At 44.6% G+C, this 19,624-nt stretch overlaps 1 protein-coding gene across 40 annotated transcripts in view; it reads left to right on the top strand.

The window, feature by feature from the left end:
• DROSHA (drosha ribonuclease III) overlaps positions 1–19,624 on the top strand; it is a 146,070-nt gene that overhangs the window by 17,664 nt on the left and 108,782 nt on the right. For all 40 annotated transcript variants that reach the window (XR_012413601.1, XR_012413600.1, XR_012413603.1 and 37 more), the window contains 4 exons: positions 3,423–3,564; positions 5,835–5,989; positions 9,996–10,076; positions 19,106–19,192. Coding sequence is in view for 36 of the 40 variants with exons in the window: in XM_073993231.1 (XP_073849332.1) it covers positions 3,423–3,564; positions 5,835–5,989; positions 9,996–10,076; positions 19,106–19,192 (465 nt within the window). In the remaining 4 variants the exon portion in view is untranslated. The remainder of the gene's footprint in view (positions 1–3,422; positions 3,565–5,834; positions 5,990–9,995; positions 10,077–19,105; positions 19,193–19,624) is intronic.

The raw sequence follows: 19,624 nt of genomic DNA, 5'->3' as shown, positions 1-19,624 counted from the left end.
TTTACAATGAATTTTTTTTTATTTGAGACGGTCTCGCTCTGCCACCCAGGCTGGAGTGCAGTGGCACGATCGTGGTTCACTGCAGCCTTGATCTTCTAGGCTCAAGTGATTCTCCCACTTAAGCCCTCTGAGTAGCTGGAACTACTGGGACACGAGCCACCATGACTGGCTTATTTATTTATTTATTTATTTTTTAGTAGAGATGAGGTCATACTGTTGCCCACTCTGGTCTCAAACTCCTGAGCTCAAGCAATCCTCTGGCCTTGGCCTCCCAAAGTGCTGGGATTACAGGTGTGAGTCACTGTGCCCAGCCTATTCTACATTTTTAATGATACTGGTAGTCTTGATACTGGTGGTTTCATAAGGTTTCATGTGTAACTAGTTTATGCAGTTTGTGGTGTGTATGTGTATATGTATGTGTTTTTTTCCTCCAAAATGAGAAATAAGGAAGAATTTGAGTTTGTCTCTTCGAAGTGTATCCTTGACCAAAAGAGCACCAACCCTATGAAGTTGCCCATGCATATCAGCTAGTTTTGCAGAAAGGGAGAGCCATTGTCACCCTTAATGGGCTGGAGGGAGGACTCCTAGAGCATATGCTGCCAGGGCTGGGGTGCCTGTGGTGGTACATTGCCATCGCAGACTCTACCACTATCTCTACATGCTCACTTCTCTTTTCTTTCTTCCATCTCCATTTTATTTTCTGTCCCTGTCTCCTTTTTGCTCTCTCTTCCCCTCTTCCTCTCTTCCCCTTAGGCATTATGCCTCCATCCTGTTAGGCATATTTGCCACAGAGTAAGCATGCAGTAATGTTCATTGATTAAATGAATGAGTGGACATCTCATTCATTTAATCAATGAACTCATGTACAGATTTAGGGCATGAAAAGTTGCAGATGTTAGATTTAGTGCATGGGATTAGGTAAGAGATAAGAGAGGGTTTTGTTTGGAATTTTGTGAAAATAGCTTCTGTTTGGACTCGATCTGTGGGGAACTTGAGATTTCTGTGTTTTTGGAAACAAAGGATTTGAGAAGTCTCTCATAGTGGTGTGATATTTTATTTGATAAATTAGAGCAGGCTTTTAAGTCATAGTTGATGTGGTACAGGGAAGGGAAAGCTCACATACTGTGCGCTTTCACGGTGCCAGAACGTTAGTCCATGCTTCTCATGTTGTCTTAGTTAACCCTGAAAATACCCCTGGCAAGAGGGTCTTTCTGTCAGTTAGAAATGCTGCTGGGAGTAATAACACCTGACTAAGTGGGACTTAAACAAGCTGGATTTGTTCTTCTCATGATAAGGTACCTGGAGGGAGGCCATGGCTGGTGTTCACTGAGTGGCTTAGTGATGGCAGGCCCTGCTGTCTTCCTGAGCATCTTCCACAGTTGCAGGATGATGCAGGACCAGCAGGCCTCAGGTCCTTATACACCTGTGTCCCCACATGCAGGATGCAGAGGGCATATTGGGTGAGCATTCTTCCAGTGTCTTGCCCAAGCTCTCCTTTCATCCCTTGACTCCCCTTCCATCCCTTTACCAGAGCCATGTGACATGCCTAACCCAGGGATTTGTTTTTCCTTACTGCCATGACAGAATTCCACAAACAGCATGGCTTGAAACCACACACATTTGTCCTCTCACAGCTCGGGAGGCCAGAAGTCCAGCTTGGGTCTCACTGGCTCCATCAGGATGTCAGCAGGTCTGTGTTCCTTTATGGAGGCTCTGGAGAAAATCTGTTTTCTTGCTCATTCAGGTTGCTGGCAGAGTTCAGTTCCTTGTGTCTGGAGGACAGAGGACCTTGTATCCTTGCTGGCTGTAAGGTCAGGGCACTTCTTCGTTCCTCCAGGCCATGTGCATTCCTTGACTTGTGGATCCCTTCCTCTGTCTTCAAAGCCAGTAATGGTGGTTGAGTCCTTCTCATGGTTTAAATATCTCTTGCCCCTTTTTCTGTTACATCTCTGACCCCTGTTGGCAAAGGTTCCCTGCTTTTAAGGGCTCCTGTGCTAAGATTGGGTCCACCCAGCTGCAAGTCCGTTTTGCCATGTAAGTTAACATATATATTTAATTTCTGGGGATTAGGACATGGGCATCTTTGGGAGGGGTGGGTGGCTCAGTCTACCTTCCCAGAGATCAGGAGTTCTCTGCCCCAAATCTGATAGAATACTGCTTCTATTAGGAAGAAGGAAAGAATGGCTGCCATAGGTGTTATTCTTAAAATAACAACCAGCAGAGCTGGTTGTTTTTTTATTACATATTTATACGAGTATATTAAAACTCCAGTGTAGGAGGAAGACTGATAAACTCAAAAGGCTGACATTTGCCTTTGAGTTTTGTCGTCTGTGGTGCAGAGAAGGTGGTGAGGATGTCAAAGCTATACCGGCATTGCCACTCTCAACAATGAGATGTGGCCTGAATTATCCCTTCTTCTGGGTACCAGATTTTATGATTTGCCTTAATTTTACATTTGGCAGGTCTGGTTTTTACATTTTAAGGCTACTAAGTCAGAGTGTGGACATGTAAAATGATTTTCAGCCTGGAAAATGAGTGAGGAAAAGTGGAAAATTTCCTCTAGGAATGCTTCGTAGAGTCCCATGTTTGTTCTATGTGTTTGTGTGTGTGTGTGAAAGAGAATGTGTGCATGTTTATATCCTCATGTTTAAGGCATGAGTGTGTGTGTGTGTGAGAGAGAGAGAGAGAGACAAAGAGGATATATATGATATTCCTTGTTCCTTGTTGGATTAGTATAGGAGAAGACAGATTATCAGTGATTTTTCAGTAGGAAGTGTACATTCCCTAGGAGGGTATTTGGTGTCAGTTGTTACGATTCTCTGAGGTCATGATTTTTAAAAAAAATGTCATGTTAAGAGGGCGTAGATGAACTGTTATAATGTTTCTTTTCTTTTTTTTTTTTTTGAGATGAGGTCTCATTGTGTCACCCAGGCTAGAGTATAGTGGCACAGTCATAGCTCACTGCTTCCTCCAACTCTTGGGCTCAAACAGTTCTCCTGCCTTAGCCTCCCAAGTAGCACAGGCACATACCACCTGGCTAATTTTTTTCTTTTCCATAGAGTTAGGGTCTTGCTATGTTGCTCAGGCTGGTCTTGAACTCCTTGCCTCGAGCAATCCTCCTGCCTCCGCCTCTCAAAGTGTGCTAGGATTACAGGCATGAGCAACCACACCTGGCCTGCTCTAATGTTTCTGAATGTTGGCAAGGCACATTTACCTGAGGACTGTGTCAGCGATAAGTGTGTGTTTGATTCAGAGTATGATTGCCAGTACTTGAGCATTTTGTTTTTAAATGTTTGTTAAATTGAGGGTTGAAGAATAGCATCTTGCTGTTAAAAATGCTTTGATTACCTGTGAGATCTTACATATCTTTGATATGATTGTTATTGATATAGTTCCTAATAGTGATCCTTTATTTTTAAAAGGGAGATTCTACAGTAGTTGGAACAAGTAGGCTTCGTGACTTATATGACAAATTTGAGGAGGAGTTGGGGAGCAGGCAAGAAAAGGCCAAAGCTGCTCGGCCTCCGTGGGAACCTCCGAAGACGAAGCTCGATGAAGATTTAGGTGAGTCAGAGTCATTAACTAGTCTGAGACCGTTGCTGTTATAGCTTCATTCCTGAATTTTGGGGAAATACCCTTGAGAGTCCCACATTGAGATTTCTTCTTTTTCATTTTATTTTTCTTAATTACAGTCAGTAAGATACATAGAAGTGGAACTTCCTTCTTTTTGATCATATTTTTCCTTAGTTACATTTGGCAGAATACAGCCGTGATCTCATTTGCAAGGCTTGCCAACAAGGGTGCCCCTTGGAGATTGTCCAGTCAGAAGAGTTCAGCATCTTTCCAAAAGAAGGAGCCTGTGCCCCCTGCCTCTCATGAGGACAGACGTCCTTCCTTGGCCCTCTCCTTTGCCAGGTGTGCCTGGTTTGATGAGGGAAACGACGACTATAGCCCAGCTCTGTTTGAAGGTTTCTCTCCACTCGTGTACACAGTTTGCATAGCTTTTTCATAAAGTGGTCTATTTTTTCATTTGTATATTCTGAGGTTCCAAGTAGGTGGTGAGATCTTTGAGGATGGAAATTACTTTTTACCACTTTGTATCCTTAGACCCTAACAGAATGCCGTGCACAGATGAGACATTCAGTGTGCATTTACCTGCATGTTCTCTCTGGCTCTCATCTGCCCACCTCCATGACATCCCACATGCTGAGAGGCAGTTATCCATACTGGGCAAAGGCACCTGAGTCGGGAGCTGGATGGCCTGGGTTTGAATCCCTGCTCTACCACCTACTTGATATGTGACCTTGGTCCAGAAGTTCGTCTCCATCTCAGATTTTTCCCATTTGTAAAATAGGGATGACAGTAGCATCTATCTCATGCAGTACATGTAAATACAACTCCATGTTGGATTTTATTATGCTACTACTACGTTAATCTCTTATAGGATTAATTTATTTTAAAAACTAATTATTTTTCTTTTTGTAGTGATGGAATCTCACTATGTAGGATTAACTTCTAGGTCTTTTTTAAAAAAAATGGTGGTAAAATACACATAATACGAAATTTACCATCTTAACCATTTTTAAGCATACAGTTCAATAGGGTTCAACATGACATTGTTTGCAACCAGTTGCCAGAACTATTTTCCTTTCATAAAACTGAAACTCTGTACCTGTTAAGGAATAACTCCCCAGACCCCAATTCCCTGTTCCCTTATTACTACTATGCTGCTTTCTTTCTCTATGAATTTGACTCTCAGGTATCTCATATATGTGGAATCATGTATATTTGTCTTTTTGTGACTGGCTTGTTTCAGTTACCGTAAGTCTGTGTCTGTTTTTATTCAGTCACTTTAAGGACTAACATCTCTTGCTGTTATTGAGGGAAAAAAATGTCAAGTCTTTGGTCTTGCATTCCCAGCCTTCACTGTGGCATTCTCAGCACTCCCAGCCCTAACCTTCCAGTGTTTTTCTGTGTGGCCCGCGCTCTAGCTAGTCCACTGTATTCTTAGCTCCATGCTTTTGCCTATGGTGCTCCCTCTTCATTCCTTTCTTCTTCTCTCCTCCTTATCATGCTTCTCCCATCCCGTTGCAGTGCTTGGGTCACATGTGCTCCTTCTTTGAAATTATCACCAGCCTTTCTGGATCCCAGTGAAACAGCCCTTTTGTGGATCAATACATAGCTCAAGTGTTAAACTACATACTACTACTATGGTTTTTCATTTTATCTGACATTGCTCATTGAGTCTTACTTTTTCTCTAAAGATGTTTATTTTCTTTGCTTCTCCAACTAGATTGTGACTTAGCATTGTCTTTTTTTTTTTTTTTTTTTTTTTGTGGTATTGCTTAGTAGAGTATTTGGTGTGGAGTAGGCCCTTGAGTATTTTCTAGAAGAATAAAGAACTCTTCTTACCTTTAGAGGTTTAGGTCATTTGGAAGTCTCCACAAAAACCAGTTTGTCAGCCGGATGCGGTGGTTCATGCCTATACTCCCAGCACTTTGGGAGGCTGAGACGGGTGTTTCACCTGAGGTCAGGAGTTCGAGACCAGCCTGGCCAACATGGCAAAATCCTGTCTCTACTAAAAATACAAAAGTTAGCTGGGTCTGGTGGTGGGCACCTGTAATCCCAGCTACTCGGGAGGCTAAGGCAGGAGAATCACTTGAACTTGGGAGGCGGAGGTTGCAGTGAGCTGAGATCATGCACTGCACTCCAGTCTGGGTGACAGAGCAAGACTCTGTCTCCAAAAAAAAAAAAAAAAAAAAAAAAAAAGGAAAAGAAAAAACCCAGTTTGTTAATTCCATCAGTTTCTGTGTTTTTCTCCCAACCCCTGTTAGAGAGTTCCAGTGAATCCGAGTGTGAGTCTGATGAGGACAGCACCTGTTCTAGCAGCTCAGACTCTGAAGTTTTTGACGTTATTGCAGAAATCAAACGCAAAAAGGCCCACCCTGACCGGCTTCATGATGAACTTTGGTACAACGATCCAGGCCAGGTGCGTATTTTTATGCCCTTGCTGTGAAGGTTGCAAACCCAGACATAATGGTTATTGCTCTGGGCTCAGAAGATGCATGTTGCCTTGTATTGAAACTGAATTTTACTCTCAGGCTTGTGTCCTTCAGAGCTGTTTTTTTTCAGCTTCGGGTTCAGTTCCAAAGCATAAGCACCGGAGCAGCTGTCCCTTGAATCATTTTTGATGATGTTTGTAAATTCCGTGTTGGGGAGAGGAGTAATGGCCCTGCCTCATTAAACTTGGAGTAGATGGAAGAAGACACATGGTAGGATGAGAGAGAACTGGGAGGTCTTTTTAGAAGTAGTTCACCTGGAAGGTATCTTGCTGCATAATAGTAAATAAGTCCTATAAAATTTCATTTTTTTTAGTTGGTAACAGTCACAAGTTCTCTTCCTTGTTAAGCATGTTTGAGCTAATGACATAATAGGTGGACATAATTATTTTTATTTTTAATTACTGTCTTAATATGAAGTGTAATACATAATAAAATTAGCATTGTTAAAAAAGATTTGTGTCACACAGATATATAATACGTACAAAAATTGTATCTTTAATGCATGTAAAGTTAGGAAGCATAATAAAGCATATCTATAAAAAGATAATTTAAAATTTATATTTCATGAGTAAATTTATAACATTCTATATTAATTAAAATGCTTTTCTCCTGGTTCTTGTTAGACGACAGCTATCCATCTTTTTTTAATAGAATGTCTGGGAGAAATGTATTTTGTGTGTTCCTTTTACTCTCTTGGAATTGAGCAGAAATGTTTGCAAAACTGCTAATGCATTTTAAAACTTGGTTTTCTTTTTAAACAGCTTTGTTGAGTTATAATTTACATGTGATACAATTGTACTTCAAACTTATAATCCAGCATTTTTTAGTATATTCATGGGGCTGCACAACTATCACTACAATTGAATTTTAGGACATTTTTGTCCCCCCTAAAATAAACTTCCTCCATATATAGGTTTTTTTTTTTTTTTGAGACCTGGTCTCACACTGTTGCTCTGGTTGGAGTGCACTGGCGCAATAACGGCTCACTGGAGCCTTGACTTCCCAGGCCAAAGCGATTCACCTGCTTCAGCCTCCCAAGTATCTAGGACTATAGGGGCGCCCCACTATGCCTGGCTGGTTTTTTTTTTTTTTTTTTTTTTTGAGATAGAGTTTCATTCTATTGCCTAGGTTGGAGTGCAATGGTGCGATCTTGGCTCACCGCAACCTCTGCCTCCTGGGTTCAAGTGATTCTCCTACCTCAGCCTCCCAAGTAGCTGGGATTACAGGCATGTGCCACCACGCCTGGCCAATTTTGTACTTTTAGTAGAGATGGGGTTTCTGCATGTTGGTCAGGCTGGTCTCGAACTCCTGACCTCAGGTGATCCACCTGGCTCAGCCTTCCAAAGTGCTGGGATTACAGGTGTGAGCCACTGTGCCTGGTCTGCCTGGCTAGTTTTAAAAAATTATTTGTAGAGATGAGGTCTCACTATGTTGCCCAGGCTGGTCTCAAACTCCTAGGCTCAAGCAGTCTTCCTGCCTCAGCCTCCCAAAGTGTTGGGAATTACAGGTGTGTGAGCTACTGCACCTGGCCCTCTAGTCTTTTTACTTGACTGTTGTTTTCCTGTTTCACAAGAAGCCTCTATACTGATTTCCGTGGATACCTGTTTCTATCAGAAATTCAACAGTGCTTTGTATACAGTCTCTGTAATGCTGTTTAGTGTTACTGGTTTTGTGTCCTCTGTATAGTTGAGCCTTGTGAAGGGCTGAATATGTAGGATCCCAGACCTTGATAAAAGGCAAGCATGTAGGATGTCTCCACTTCCCTGGAGATCAGTGAGCACTAAGTTAATTTTTTATATTTTTCATCACGGAAGTCATGACTGGCATTAAGAGTGTGTTATAACTTTTTTTTTTCTTTTTTTTTTTTGAGACAGAGTCTTCAAAAAACTCCTGCTCTGTTGCCCAGGCTGGAGTTGGAGTGTAGTGATGTGATCTCAGCTCACTGCAAGCTCCACCTCCCAGGTTCAAGTGATTCTCCTGCCTTAGTCTCCCCAGTGGCTGTGACTACAGGCTTGTGCCACCATGCCCAGCTAATTTTTGTATTTTTAGTAGAGACGAGGTTTCACCATGTTGGCTAGGCTGGTCTTGAACTCCTGACCTCAAGTGATCTGCCTGCCTTGGCCTCCCCAAGTGCTGGGATTACAGGAATGAGCTATTGCACCTGGCCTTAGGAGTGTGTTATAACTTTTTTTTTTTTTTTTTGCGATAGAGTGTCATTCTTATTGCCTAGGCTGGAGTGCAGTGGCACATTCTCAGCTCACTGCAACCTCTGCATATCTAGTTCAAGCAATTCTCCCTGCCTCAGCCTCATGAGTAGCTGGGATTACAGGCGCCCGCCACCATGCCCAGTTAATTTTTGCGTTTTTTTAGTAGAGATGGGGTTTTGCCATGTTGGCCAGGCTGGTCTTGAACTCTTGACCTCAGGTGATCCGTCTACCTCAGCCTCCCAAAGTGCTGGGATTACAGGCGTGTGCCACTGCGCACAGCCGTGTTATGACTTTTGATGAAATCCTGTTACATCTCTTATTTGCCAGTTGTTACTTTAGATAGTATCTTAACAGAATCTTTCTTTTTGGTAGTAATATTATTCCTCTGCTGTACCACCTGGATCTTTAGATTTTCCAAGAGGCTAAAGCAAAGTTACAACTTTTTACTTTAACACTTTTTTTTCAAAAAGTCTTACTGACTTTTATATTTTAATTGGACATACTGAGTTATAAATCTCAATAACTTTAAAGAAATATATGTGTGTATATATGTATGTATATTTTTTCTTTTAAGGCTAGTCAAGTGAAGAAGCAGTGGGAGTGGAGAAGGAATGAAGAAGTCTAACTGGCTGTGATCAATTATTTGTAAAAACCATTACACTCTGACCAGCCTATATTTTTAAATTATTACAGAGAAAGAGAAATGGAACTCCACTTCTTCATTTTCCCTATCTGAGCTCTGGTCTTGTTTTTCATTCAGTATTACCATCTATACCAGAGGAACTCATGAACCTGGCTTGTGAGGCCCTTCAGATTTTGATGTTAGTTCTGCTTCTTTTGGTCTTCTCCCCCACATAAATGGTCCATTTTATTTAGATGGTCTCGTGGCCCAGAGCATGACGTGGACTTCCTGCCTTCTCTCCTTTTCTGATGGGTGCTGGTGCCTCTAGTGCAGCAGCCCTCTTGTTTTCTTGTCCATCCCATCTGTTTGGCACCCCAGCATTACCTACTTTCGAGTGATTTTTTTTTCTTTTAAATTATGAAGCATATCATATATATGTTGTTCTCCTGTCTAGAACAGATACTCCTTGAGCACATGGACCCGCTGTTCTTTATCATCCGCTTGCTTAGCACTCATCCGTTCCAGAAGTTTTGAAGAATTGCTTGCCTGTGGAGCCTTGTGGGCGGAGTTTGTGGCACTAAAACAAATTCAGGGAAAGAGATGTAATCTAACCTGATCAGTGTGGGAAGTTTTTCTGGCTTAGTAGCATTTTCTTCTCTCTGCTAGTGAGGTGCCTTACAGTTTCTCTTTTCAAAACATCGAATCCGCAGGTCACCTTCAAAACACTCTATGTGTTCCTCCAGGATATAAAATTTGCTTTTGTGAAAGAGTCATTTTTCTTGAGATAAGAAATAGGGAAACAAAAATGTCCTGGGAATTGGTAGAAGAAGATGGGGGCAAACAGTGTGCTGACATTGATATTTTCTGCTTGGCTGCACAAATAACTTGGGAATGCAGGGTTGTCATACAGTTTCCCTTTATCAGACAATATAGAGAGTTTGCAGCTTTATTGGTTTTGGAACATCCGTTTAATCTTCTAACCGTGACAGCCTCTCAGAGCTTCAGTGCTCATGACATTAAAACCCACACATTTTCAGAGGCATCATTGTGCATGGTGTGGATTTTTCCCTCCAATAAAAACGAATTACATTGTGTTTCTGACAGATGAATGATGGACCACTCTGCAAATGCAGCGCAAAGGCAAGACGCACAGGAATTAGGCACAGCATTTATCCTGGAGAAGAGGTAACTGGTTTGGGTTATTATGTTTGTAAATGCCGAGAAGCCAGAAGTAGACAGATGTTGTTGCTGTTCTTTCCCCCATAAATGAAATAATACTATCAAAATTCTCTTCATATTCCCTGATAGTCTCTGTTACTGATAATTGCGGAGGAAAGCACTTGGGTTTTGGGGGTGGAGTGGGGAGTGTTCTCGAGGAAACATTAACAAAAGTTTTAGTAGTTTTATTATTTAAAATAGGCATGGTGTATTTGATATGTGTTTCCCATTTTAAGTATTTTTCAACTGTACATATTATAGTTTTATGTTTCATCATAAGTGGCTATGAATGGCCCTGGAGAGACACTCTTACTAAAGTGCTCTGAGGCGCATGTCTTCTCTCTGTTAGTCTGTCCCTTTCAATTATTGTCCCTCATTTGTTCCCTTTATCTTTTATTTTTATAAGCTATTTTTGTTAATCCCAGGCTCCTCACTTTATAATTCAGTGCATTATATTTAAACACAGTATACATAAAACCTTAATTTCTATTTAAAACTTGTTTGAGGGCTCAATAATAATGGGAATAAAGACTAGGAGATGGTGCCTGATAATTTGAAATACTTGCATCACTTCTGCTTATTTGTCTTTGAAAGTAGGCAAGTGTAGCGAGGAATTGTGGGACAGGGTGGCATCTTGTGAGCGTTTGTGCACATGCCTCAGGTTGGGAGCTCTGAGATGTTGATGAGAGATCAACACCTGTGACAGGAAAAGAGCAGAGGTGGGAACTATTCCCCTGTGATGTGGGTCTGATCAGGCCTGGCTTATCAGAATTTTTGTGTGTTGTGCTGGAATGGCCGTCATACCCCCATCTGTCTCAGTCCCCACAGCAAGGTGCCCCAGGAAGGGCACGACCCTGGGAGAGGGGGCTCTGCAGCTGAGGCTGACCCTGAAGGAGCCAATAGCTATAGGCTGTGTGCTGACTACACAGTGCACATTTGGACAGCAGGCTCTTCCTTGAAGGGAGACTAGATGGGCAGTGGTGCCAGCTAGGGACCCGTAGGCAGGAAAGGCAGGTGACAGTTTGGTTTCCTGGAAGAATGGTCTCATTCTGGGGACTCAGCGTGGGTCATTGTATCTGGCTAGTTGGATGTTTGGCGGTGGAAGTTAGCTTAATTATACAGCTTAGCCTTGATAAGCGGGGTCCATGCTGTTGGGCTCATGGGAAGCCTCCTCTCTGCTGCTGTGGTTATTTCATTCATGTGCCCCTCCTGTCGCTCTGGGGTGGCTGAGGTCAGGGGGTGGCTGGCACCAACTGCCCCAGTCATTTTGTCTGCTTGGTACCTTGGTACCTCTTCCATGGTGGTGCTGTCTGACAGACCTCCATGTGTGAGATAGAGCTCGTCATGCTCCCTTCCATTTGTCCACCTGCAAGTCTCTGCCCCAAGACCTTCTCATCCGTCCTCTTTTCTTCTAGGCCCCTGACCAGCTGGCATGGCCACCACTTGCTTCTGCCCATGAGTCCCTCTCTATTCTAACTTCAGGCCACTTCTCTTTCCACACAAAGTGGATGACCAGGTACACTGCCTGAAACTCCGCCCACTGGGAGAGATTTCCCCACAGCGCTGTCTTTCAGAACCATTCCAGAATGAGGCTGTAGTGCCATCTGTTTTTGGCTCACCCACTCTTGCCAACTGACCCATTTGTAAACCAATCTTGGGCTTTTTCCTCTGCTTTCATCCATACACCCTAGGTCATCAGCTGAGGGAGGGGAGCTGGTGCAACAGTGGTGGAGCTGTGGGGATCCGGGCCACCTGCCCAGGCAGCTTGTTTGTGCTCTTGGCTCCTGGGTATGCTTGACTCTGGCAGTACCATGCCTGCCTTTTGATGGATTGTTGCTGATGCCGTATTGCCTGGTGGGACTGACAGAATTTAGCCTATGATGGGTGATTCTGGCCACATGTGTATCTGGTATCTCTTGGCCAGGCCTTACATCTCTATCAGGGCCAAGTAGCACATCTGGAATATTCTTTCAAAGGCACATACGTCTTCACTATAGATAGCAGGTCTTGCTCCAGAACGTCAGGGACCAGCATTGTGATTCTCCCAATGTGGCCTGCCACAGATTCCTTTTGGCATCTTTTCCCACCAACACTGTAGGATCTGCTGAAACATATGGCCCCAGCAGCAGCGCTGCTTATACTCTAGTCTGAAACAGCTGAGGCCCTTTCTCACATGGGCTGTCCTCAGCAGGGGCAGCTGTTTGTGCCGTTTGTGCCACTCTGTAAGTGGATTGGAGCAGTGTTTCTACATGTGCATTCTTTTGCCTCCTGAGCCTGAAAAGGCGCACTAGGTGTTGTGCTTTCTTCATTGTAGGAGGTGGAAGATAAAATGATTGTCTTTTACTTTGGAGGGGATGTCTTGGCATTCCCCAGACCACTGGACTCCTAAAAATTGTGTGGCTGCGACAGGCCCCTAAATCTTTGTAGGGCTGATCTCACATCCACTGCGGTGCATGCGTGCATGCCTGATCATCATCATGTCAGAGGTGTAATGGAGCAGTGTGAGGTTCTGCAGTGTGCCTGGACGGTTGGAAACTCCTTGGTATTATGAGTGGGTAGGAGCATTAACACAGCCCTGGGGCAAAACTATAAATGTCTGTGAACCATTCTGATCCTTATTTTTGATTGGGATAGAAAATAACCCATTCACGTAATCAGTTGCCACATACTTTATATCTGCTCCAGCTAAACTACATCACCTGGCCTGGCAGCTACACTCAGAGCTCCTGCTTGGTTGAGTTTGTGGTAGTTTGCAGTTATCCTTCAGGACCTTCAGGGGCCAGACAGGTGAATTAATCAGAGATAGGACCGGTACCATCTCCCTTATATCCTTCAGATCCTTAAGAGTGGCACTAATCTCCTCTATCCCTCCAGTGCAATATTGGTTTTGATGCCTGGGTTGATGGGGGTTGTGGTAATTTCATTTCTGCTTGACTTTTGCATTAGGATAGCTCTTATTCCATATGTCAAGGACCCAGTGTTGAGTAGCACATTGGATCTGCCAAGAATGTCAATTCTAGTGGTACATTCAAGGACCAGGGTAAGGACCACTGGGTAGATCTGTGATTCAGTAGACCCACTGTAAGTCAGACCTTGACCAAGATCCATTTATTACCTTGGCCTCATATTCTCTACTTAACTGGGGAACCATAGTGATGTATCCAGTCTCCAAGTATCAATGATGATTCGGATACTGCATCTAACATGGCTTGAACTGTCTGCTATTCTTCTTTTCCCAGTGTACAGCTCCCCAGGTAAATGGCCATAAGCCCCTTTGGTGAATGACAGGGTTGTCAAGGCCGTTTTTGCTTGTTATTTTGTTACAGAGTCCTTCCTCCTGGGATCTGACCACCTCTTTAGTCAGTGGATTTCAGTCCAAAAAATGTGATCAGGTCTGGAACTGGGCAAGGAATAGTGTGACTGTTTATTGGAATGTCCTGCCTTCAGTCTCTTGGTTATCCATTCCTGGTTTCTTATGTTTGTACAAACTAAGTAGTACTCGTGTTGGTTACCCACTTGTTTTGTACCCAAGGACACCATGTTCTATTAACTATTTCCGTGACCTTTGTGGGTCAGACCCCCTTGGCTGCCACTGTGGCCTGGCTTCCAGTACTTAGTCCTATCACCTGGCATCTCTTGTTTCAGGATTCTGTCATCCCTGTTACTGCTGGCGAGCTCTGCTCTCTGACCACTTTTGTGGTCAGCCCTGGCCTGCAGAGGAGGTCGCCACTGATCTTCCTCATGATGTTTGTGCTCCTATCACCTGCACATTCGTTTTAGTGTGTCCTCTGGGGCTTCCCATGCAACACGATTGTTTGGCATATTTTCCAGCCATAGATACTGTATGCATTCTAACTTCCTTGAGTCCTTGAATTCCTTCCTCCACTGTCTACCAAGGCAATTCTGGTATTTCAGCTTTGCTCAGTGTGGGTTGTTGCTTCTTCATGCTTTTAGGAGCCATGCTAGTAGGGAGTTCTCAACATACCCTGGTGGTGTTGTATCCTGAGCACTCCCAAGTCAATATACTCTTCTCTAAACAATTTTATGTTCTGGCCCTGTTGATCAAGCGCTCTCATCATCACGTCCTCTGCAGACTTCTCTGGCTGTTGCTACATGCTAGTTAGTTCCTGCAATTCTTTTGAAATATAATCTGTTGCCTTCCAGCACTTCCCCATTTGGGGCCCTGAAATGACCCCAATTATAGGTATTGGCCTGGAGGGGAGACTGGTTGAGGGGTGTGTGAGGGGACATAGTGTTGCCTTGCAGGTTCTTCCATTGTCTTCTGGCACAATTGAGCAGTTGCTCTTAATTGGGAGGGATGTGCTATCTCTGCAGTCAGACGGTTTAGAGGAATCTGGGGAGTCAAAACCTAAATGTCCCCATTTCTGGTTTCCTGGGCCCTGACCGTGGCTAATTGCCTTTGAGGTTCAGCCACTCTCACAGGTAAGCCTTAGGCTTGGTCATTGCTGTGACCTCCCACTGTAGGTAGTGAGAGTTTCTTCTGGCTTTCACATCTGGTTTCCAATAGTCTTTTCTCCTCCTCTGCTGTTATACTTCTATAGTGCAGTGGTTCTCTAAGTGAAGGCTTCCAACTGAGACTCACACAAGCTTCACCTGGGAACTTGTTAGAAAGGCAGATTCTCAGCCCATCCCAGCCACTGAATCAGAAACTGGGAGTGGGGAACAAGCACTCTGAGATTTAACCAGCCCTCCAGGTGATTTCTGGGCAGACTAAGGTTTGGGGACTATGGTAGAGCATCAGTGGTGCTTAGCGACAGCCATCCATCCCTGAAGGATCATAACCATTGTTCTTATAGCTACCATTTTTAAACACCTGGGTGTTTGGCCTGCTTCCAGTGTACAGCTTCTAATTCACCATCTTTAAAGTTTAGTTGCTTGCCATCTGGTGCCAGGGGTTGTCTGTGTTCCGCTTACCACCAGTGATGGCATCTTCATTGCTTGTTGGGAGGTGATTGAGCTCCGAAACACCATCTTATTTGCTGTTTTCTTGGGTCACTCCTAGTACCAACAGCCGCATCTTGGGTTCTCTAGAAGCAGATGCTAAGATGGAGTTTTGGGTGCATTATGGTTATTAGGCATCAACGAAAGGTGGAAGCAGGATTGGACAGAAGGATTGGCTGAACTGAAAGCTGCATTCAGCCTGGGGGTGATCTGTGGAATGCATATTGCCCGTTTGAGTTGGGCTGAAATAGCTGGGCATTTATACCTCTGCCTTGCTCAGTACCTGATGTTGGGCCGTGCCTGAGGTCAGAGGAGGGAGATCTGCAGTGGAGAGAGATCCTGAAGAAGCTTATAGCTGGAAGCTCCCTGCTATCTGTGCCCTCCACAGCCAGGCAGCAAGTCTTTCCTTGAACATGGGTCTGTGCGGCACATCCCCATGTCTATCACAGGTACACCCAATCATGCCATCACAACTGATGCTGTCACAGCACACTTCTTTTGTTGGCTTTGTTTGCCTTTTCCCGTGTTTTTTTTTTTTATTTTTATTTTTTATTTTTTATTTTTTTGATATGGAGTTTTGTTCTTGTTGCCTAGGCAGGAGTGAAATGGCTTGATCGCAGTTCACGGCAACCTCCACCTCCCAGGTTCAAGTGATTCTCCTGCCTCAGCCTCCCAAGTAGCTGGGATTGCAGGCATGCGTCACCACGCCTGGCTAATTTTGTATTTTCAGTAGATACAGGGTTTCTCCATGTTGGTCAGGCTGGTCTTGAACTCCCGACCTCAGGCAATCTGCCCACCTTGGCCTCCCAAAGTGCTGGGATTACAGGCATGAGCCACCGTGTCTGGCCAGCTTTTTCCCGTCTTAAGATCCATGCATATTCTCTTCCACCACCTCTCATGCTTTCTTCATTTCTGACCTTTTTTATTTTTACCCAGCATATTTATTCCTTCCAGTTTTTAAAATTTCCTATTAACTCTCACTGCTGTTAGTTCTCAGATTAATTTCACCACTTTTTTTTTTTCAGTTTATTCATAAGTGTAACCAAAGGTCAGTTATTGTGTTATTTTACAAGTAAAAGGAAGATGGTCATAGGATTGTAGATCTAGAAAGATCCTTAAATCTTGTGGTCTGAACCCGCTCTGGAGTATACTGTAAGTGGCATATTGTGGCTATAAGATTAAGGGTAGCCATAACTTCATTCAGGTGTCTCACAGGGCTGATACTCCATGTCAGCAGTGTTGTCCGTGTCAGCCTGTGTCAGCAGTCTACAACCTAGCCTGGAGATTTCCAGGAGACAAGGCCACCTCGGCACAGATGCAGCTTTCATAAGTCTTAAAACAAAGTTTCCCCTTATAAGAATAGTTTAAACTCCTTTCAGAAAAGAGACATCTGGTAACTGATCTGGACTGAATACAGGTATAAGTAAAGGAGAAGGATCCTGCAAACTTGAGGCTGGTCTCCGGATGAAGACCCTCCTGGTGACTTGGTCATCTGACTCCCTGGCTGTATCTGGCCTGCATCTGCTGTCCGTCTTGTAAGAGAATAAGCAGAACAACCTGCTTGAGCATCGGTTGGTGACTAAGACTTATCTTTGAGGAGAATCAGATGGAAAGGGAGAAGTCCCTCCTGAAAGAGCTGGTTAATTAGGTCCATTGGAAACACCCCACCCACCAACACAACAGTTGGGGATGGTGATGGGATTTGCCTAAGCAGGTGAGTAGTGGCACTCATTTCTCTGAGAGAATCATGAGAGTTAGCTCTGATCCAGCTATCGGGTGAGCCCTATGGACTATTCCACAGCAGGTCTGGCAGTTTTTGTTCTGCTTTCTGGTCAATTGCTACCTACTGTGTGTACTTTCCACCTCTGTTATGGAAATTGCCACCAGGCAAAACCTGCCAAAATTATTCTTAAGATCCTTCCAGGCCCCTAGTAAGGGGGGACAGGCTCCCAAGTGGAAGAGGACGGTCTGGATGCCAGGGACACCCTTGGCTTCAAGAGCTGACTGCCAGCTGGTGTGTCTCCAGCCCTTGCTGTGCCAGAGGAGCATCTCAGCCTGAAGGATCCTGCGATTGTGACACCATAGGCCAGGAAGTCGTAGGTCAGGTTTATCTGCAGAAAGCCTCTCTGTTGTTGTCTGCCAGTGGGGGAATTAGAAGATGATCCCCTGCAAGTCTGTACAATCACTGAAGGGCACATTATCCCCTCTGCACTCCTGATGGGACTGCGCAGCTTCTCCAGGGATGTGCTCCATCCTCAGATGCCTGCTGCGTGCCGCATACTCCAGTCACACAGGCTCAGCTCAAGAGTCGCATCACTTGGCCTGGCTGATCCATAGGCCTTCAAGCTGTGGAATGATGATCCTGAGTTTGCGGGATAACCATTGGTTGCACTACAGGCATTACCAGTCACCACTTGGGTCATGGTTAGGACAGTGGCTGTCACCTCCACAACCTACTCAGATGAGGAAGCACGCCCCAGACACCGTAGAAGTCTGCAAAGAGGTTTACCCTTTGTCAAGGACAGAAATTCAGAGCCTCCTTGAAGACCTGATGCAAGGACTCAGTGAAAAAGTTGTCACTGGCTGTACTGTGTGTATCACACGGGAAGTGGTCTGTAACTCACAGACTGAAAAATATGATGGTAGCTATCTCCAAAGATGGTAAGGTCTCTCATGACTTCAACACCCAGTCAAGTTTATCCAGGAAGCACAACTTGATGGGGCTGTGGGCATAGAGCAGACAGCCATAAGCTGTCCCTGTCCTCTGCTGCAGTGGCTGTTCATGACTTGGAGAATAGCACACCTCAGCATGAACCTCCCCATCAAGGACTGAAAGTGGCTGGTGTAAAGTTCAGGAAGGAACATTTAAGCATGCTTCAGTGGGTTTATGCAGCTGCCACCTCCATGGGACCGGGGCACCACTGGGAGAGCCCTGTATAGGCCACCTTGCAGCCAAATGTTTATGATTTTCTTTTTGTTTTGAGACAAGGTCTTCCTCTGTCACCCAGGCTGGAGTGCAGTTGTGCAATCTTGGCTCACTGCAACTTCTGCCTCCTGGGCTCAAGTGATCTCCTGCCTCAACTTCCTGAGTAGCTGGGACCATAGGCATGCACCACCACACCAGGCTAATTTTTGTGAAGACAGGGTTTTGCCATGTTGCCCAGGTTGGTCTTGAACTCCTGGGCTTAAGCAGACCTCCCACCTTGGCCTCCCAAAGTGCTATGATTACAGGCGTGAACCACTGTGCCTGGCCCTACTTTACAGTTGTTTTTAAGGGGAGCCCCATCACAGGCCAAACGAGCTCTCTTGGCCTCCGAAGTTAATCAAGCTCTATGGGCCCTTGCCATGCTGGAAAATGCCAAGGCACAACCACCCAGCCAAGTGTTCCCAGCTGCAGCTCACACCTCTCCCAGCCCCAACTTGGCACCCTCTAGCCAGAGGTCTGACAGCTGGCATCACTCTCCTTGGGCTTCCCAGGCCCATCACCCACAGGACGAGACGCAGTCCAGCGGTCTGCAGCAAGGTCAGAGCTACTTCTACTGGCAGCTGCAATAAAGGGGACTCCCAAATGGGCCCATCTCAGGCAAGCCTCATGAGTTCCTTCAGACCCTCCTTACAACTGACGTGGCCTACTCGCCACGTCAGATGGAAGAACACCAGGTCTTCATCAAGGACAGGCCCCCTATGTGTACTCGTGGTCCAGCGGGTGTCCCGTGGCACCCTCATGGATGATAACTGCTCATTTGCTAAGTTCACGGTATTTTGGAGGCCCCCAAACCCTCAGACATTTATGGCCTTATTGGACATCCCTGCTTCACCAGCACCTGAGGAAGTCGCTGAGAGCTGGAGACTGGCCAGCCCTTTTTTACTGGTCTAGGTATGGCAAAGCCAGTACTGTTCTTTCCTACCGGTCTGTGAGGGAACAGACATAAAATCTCTTTTGTTAGATGTGAATCTAGGAAATACAAAATATTTTTAAGTAAAAATACTCTGTTGTTTTACTTGTAAACTGATTTTCGTTTTTTTCCCCTCAGGCTATCAAGCCCTGTCGTCCTATGACCAACAATGCTGGCAGACTTTTCCACTACCGGATCACAGTCTCCCCGCCTACAAACTTTTTAGTAAGTTTCTGAAGAATCACATGCATATTATTTAAAATGTAAATAGAGTAAAATGTGAATAGGCTAAAGTTATTGATTCCGTTCTTAAATGTTCTTACTTTGAAAAATATTTTTATGTTCAGAAATTGATCTTTATCACGATGATGTTTCTTTCAGCTTCCTCTTCACTATACTACTATATCTTTTTTTCATTAAATATTGTTGGCATCACTTAATAGCAAAATTCATAGTAGCCAACAATGTTGGAGCTATGGAATGGGAAGAAAATATAGAACACTTCCACATCTCTTAAAAATTAGTGAACATGGCCGGGCGCGGTGGCTCACGCCTGTAATCCCAGCACTTTGGGAGGCCGAGACGGGCGGATCACGAGGTCAGGAGATCGAGACCATCCTGGCTAACACGGTGAAACCCCGTCTCTACTAAAAAATA

This window comes from Macaca fascicularis, chromosome 6 (assembly GCF_037993035.2).
Source record: "Macaca fascicularis isolate 582-1 chromosome 6, T2T-MFA8v1.1".
Taxonomy (NCBI): Eukaryota; Metazoa; Chordata; class Mammalia; order Primates; family Cercopithecidae; genus Macaca; species Macaca fascicularis.
The sequence above is the reverse complement of the archived record's forward strand: the minus strand, read 5'-3'. Positions and strand labels throughout refer to the sequence as shown.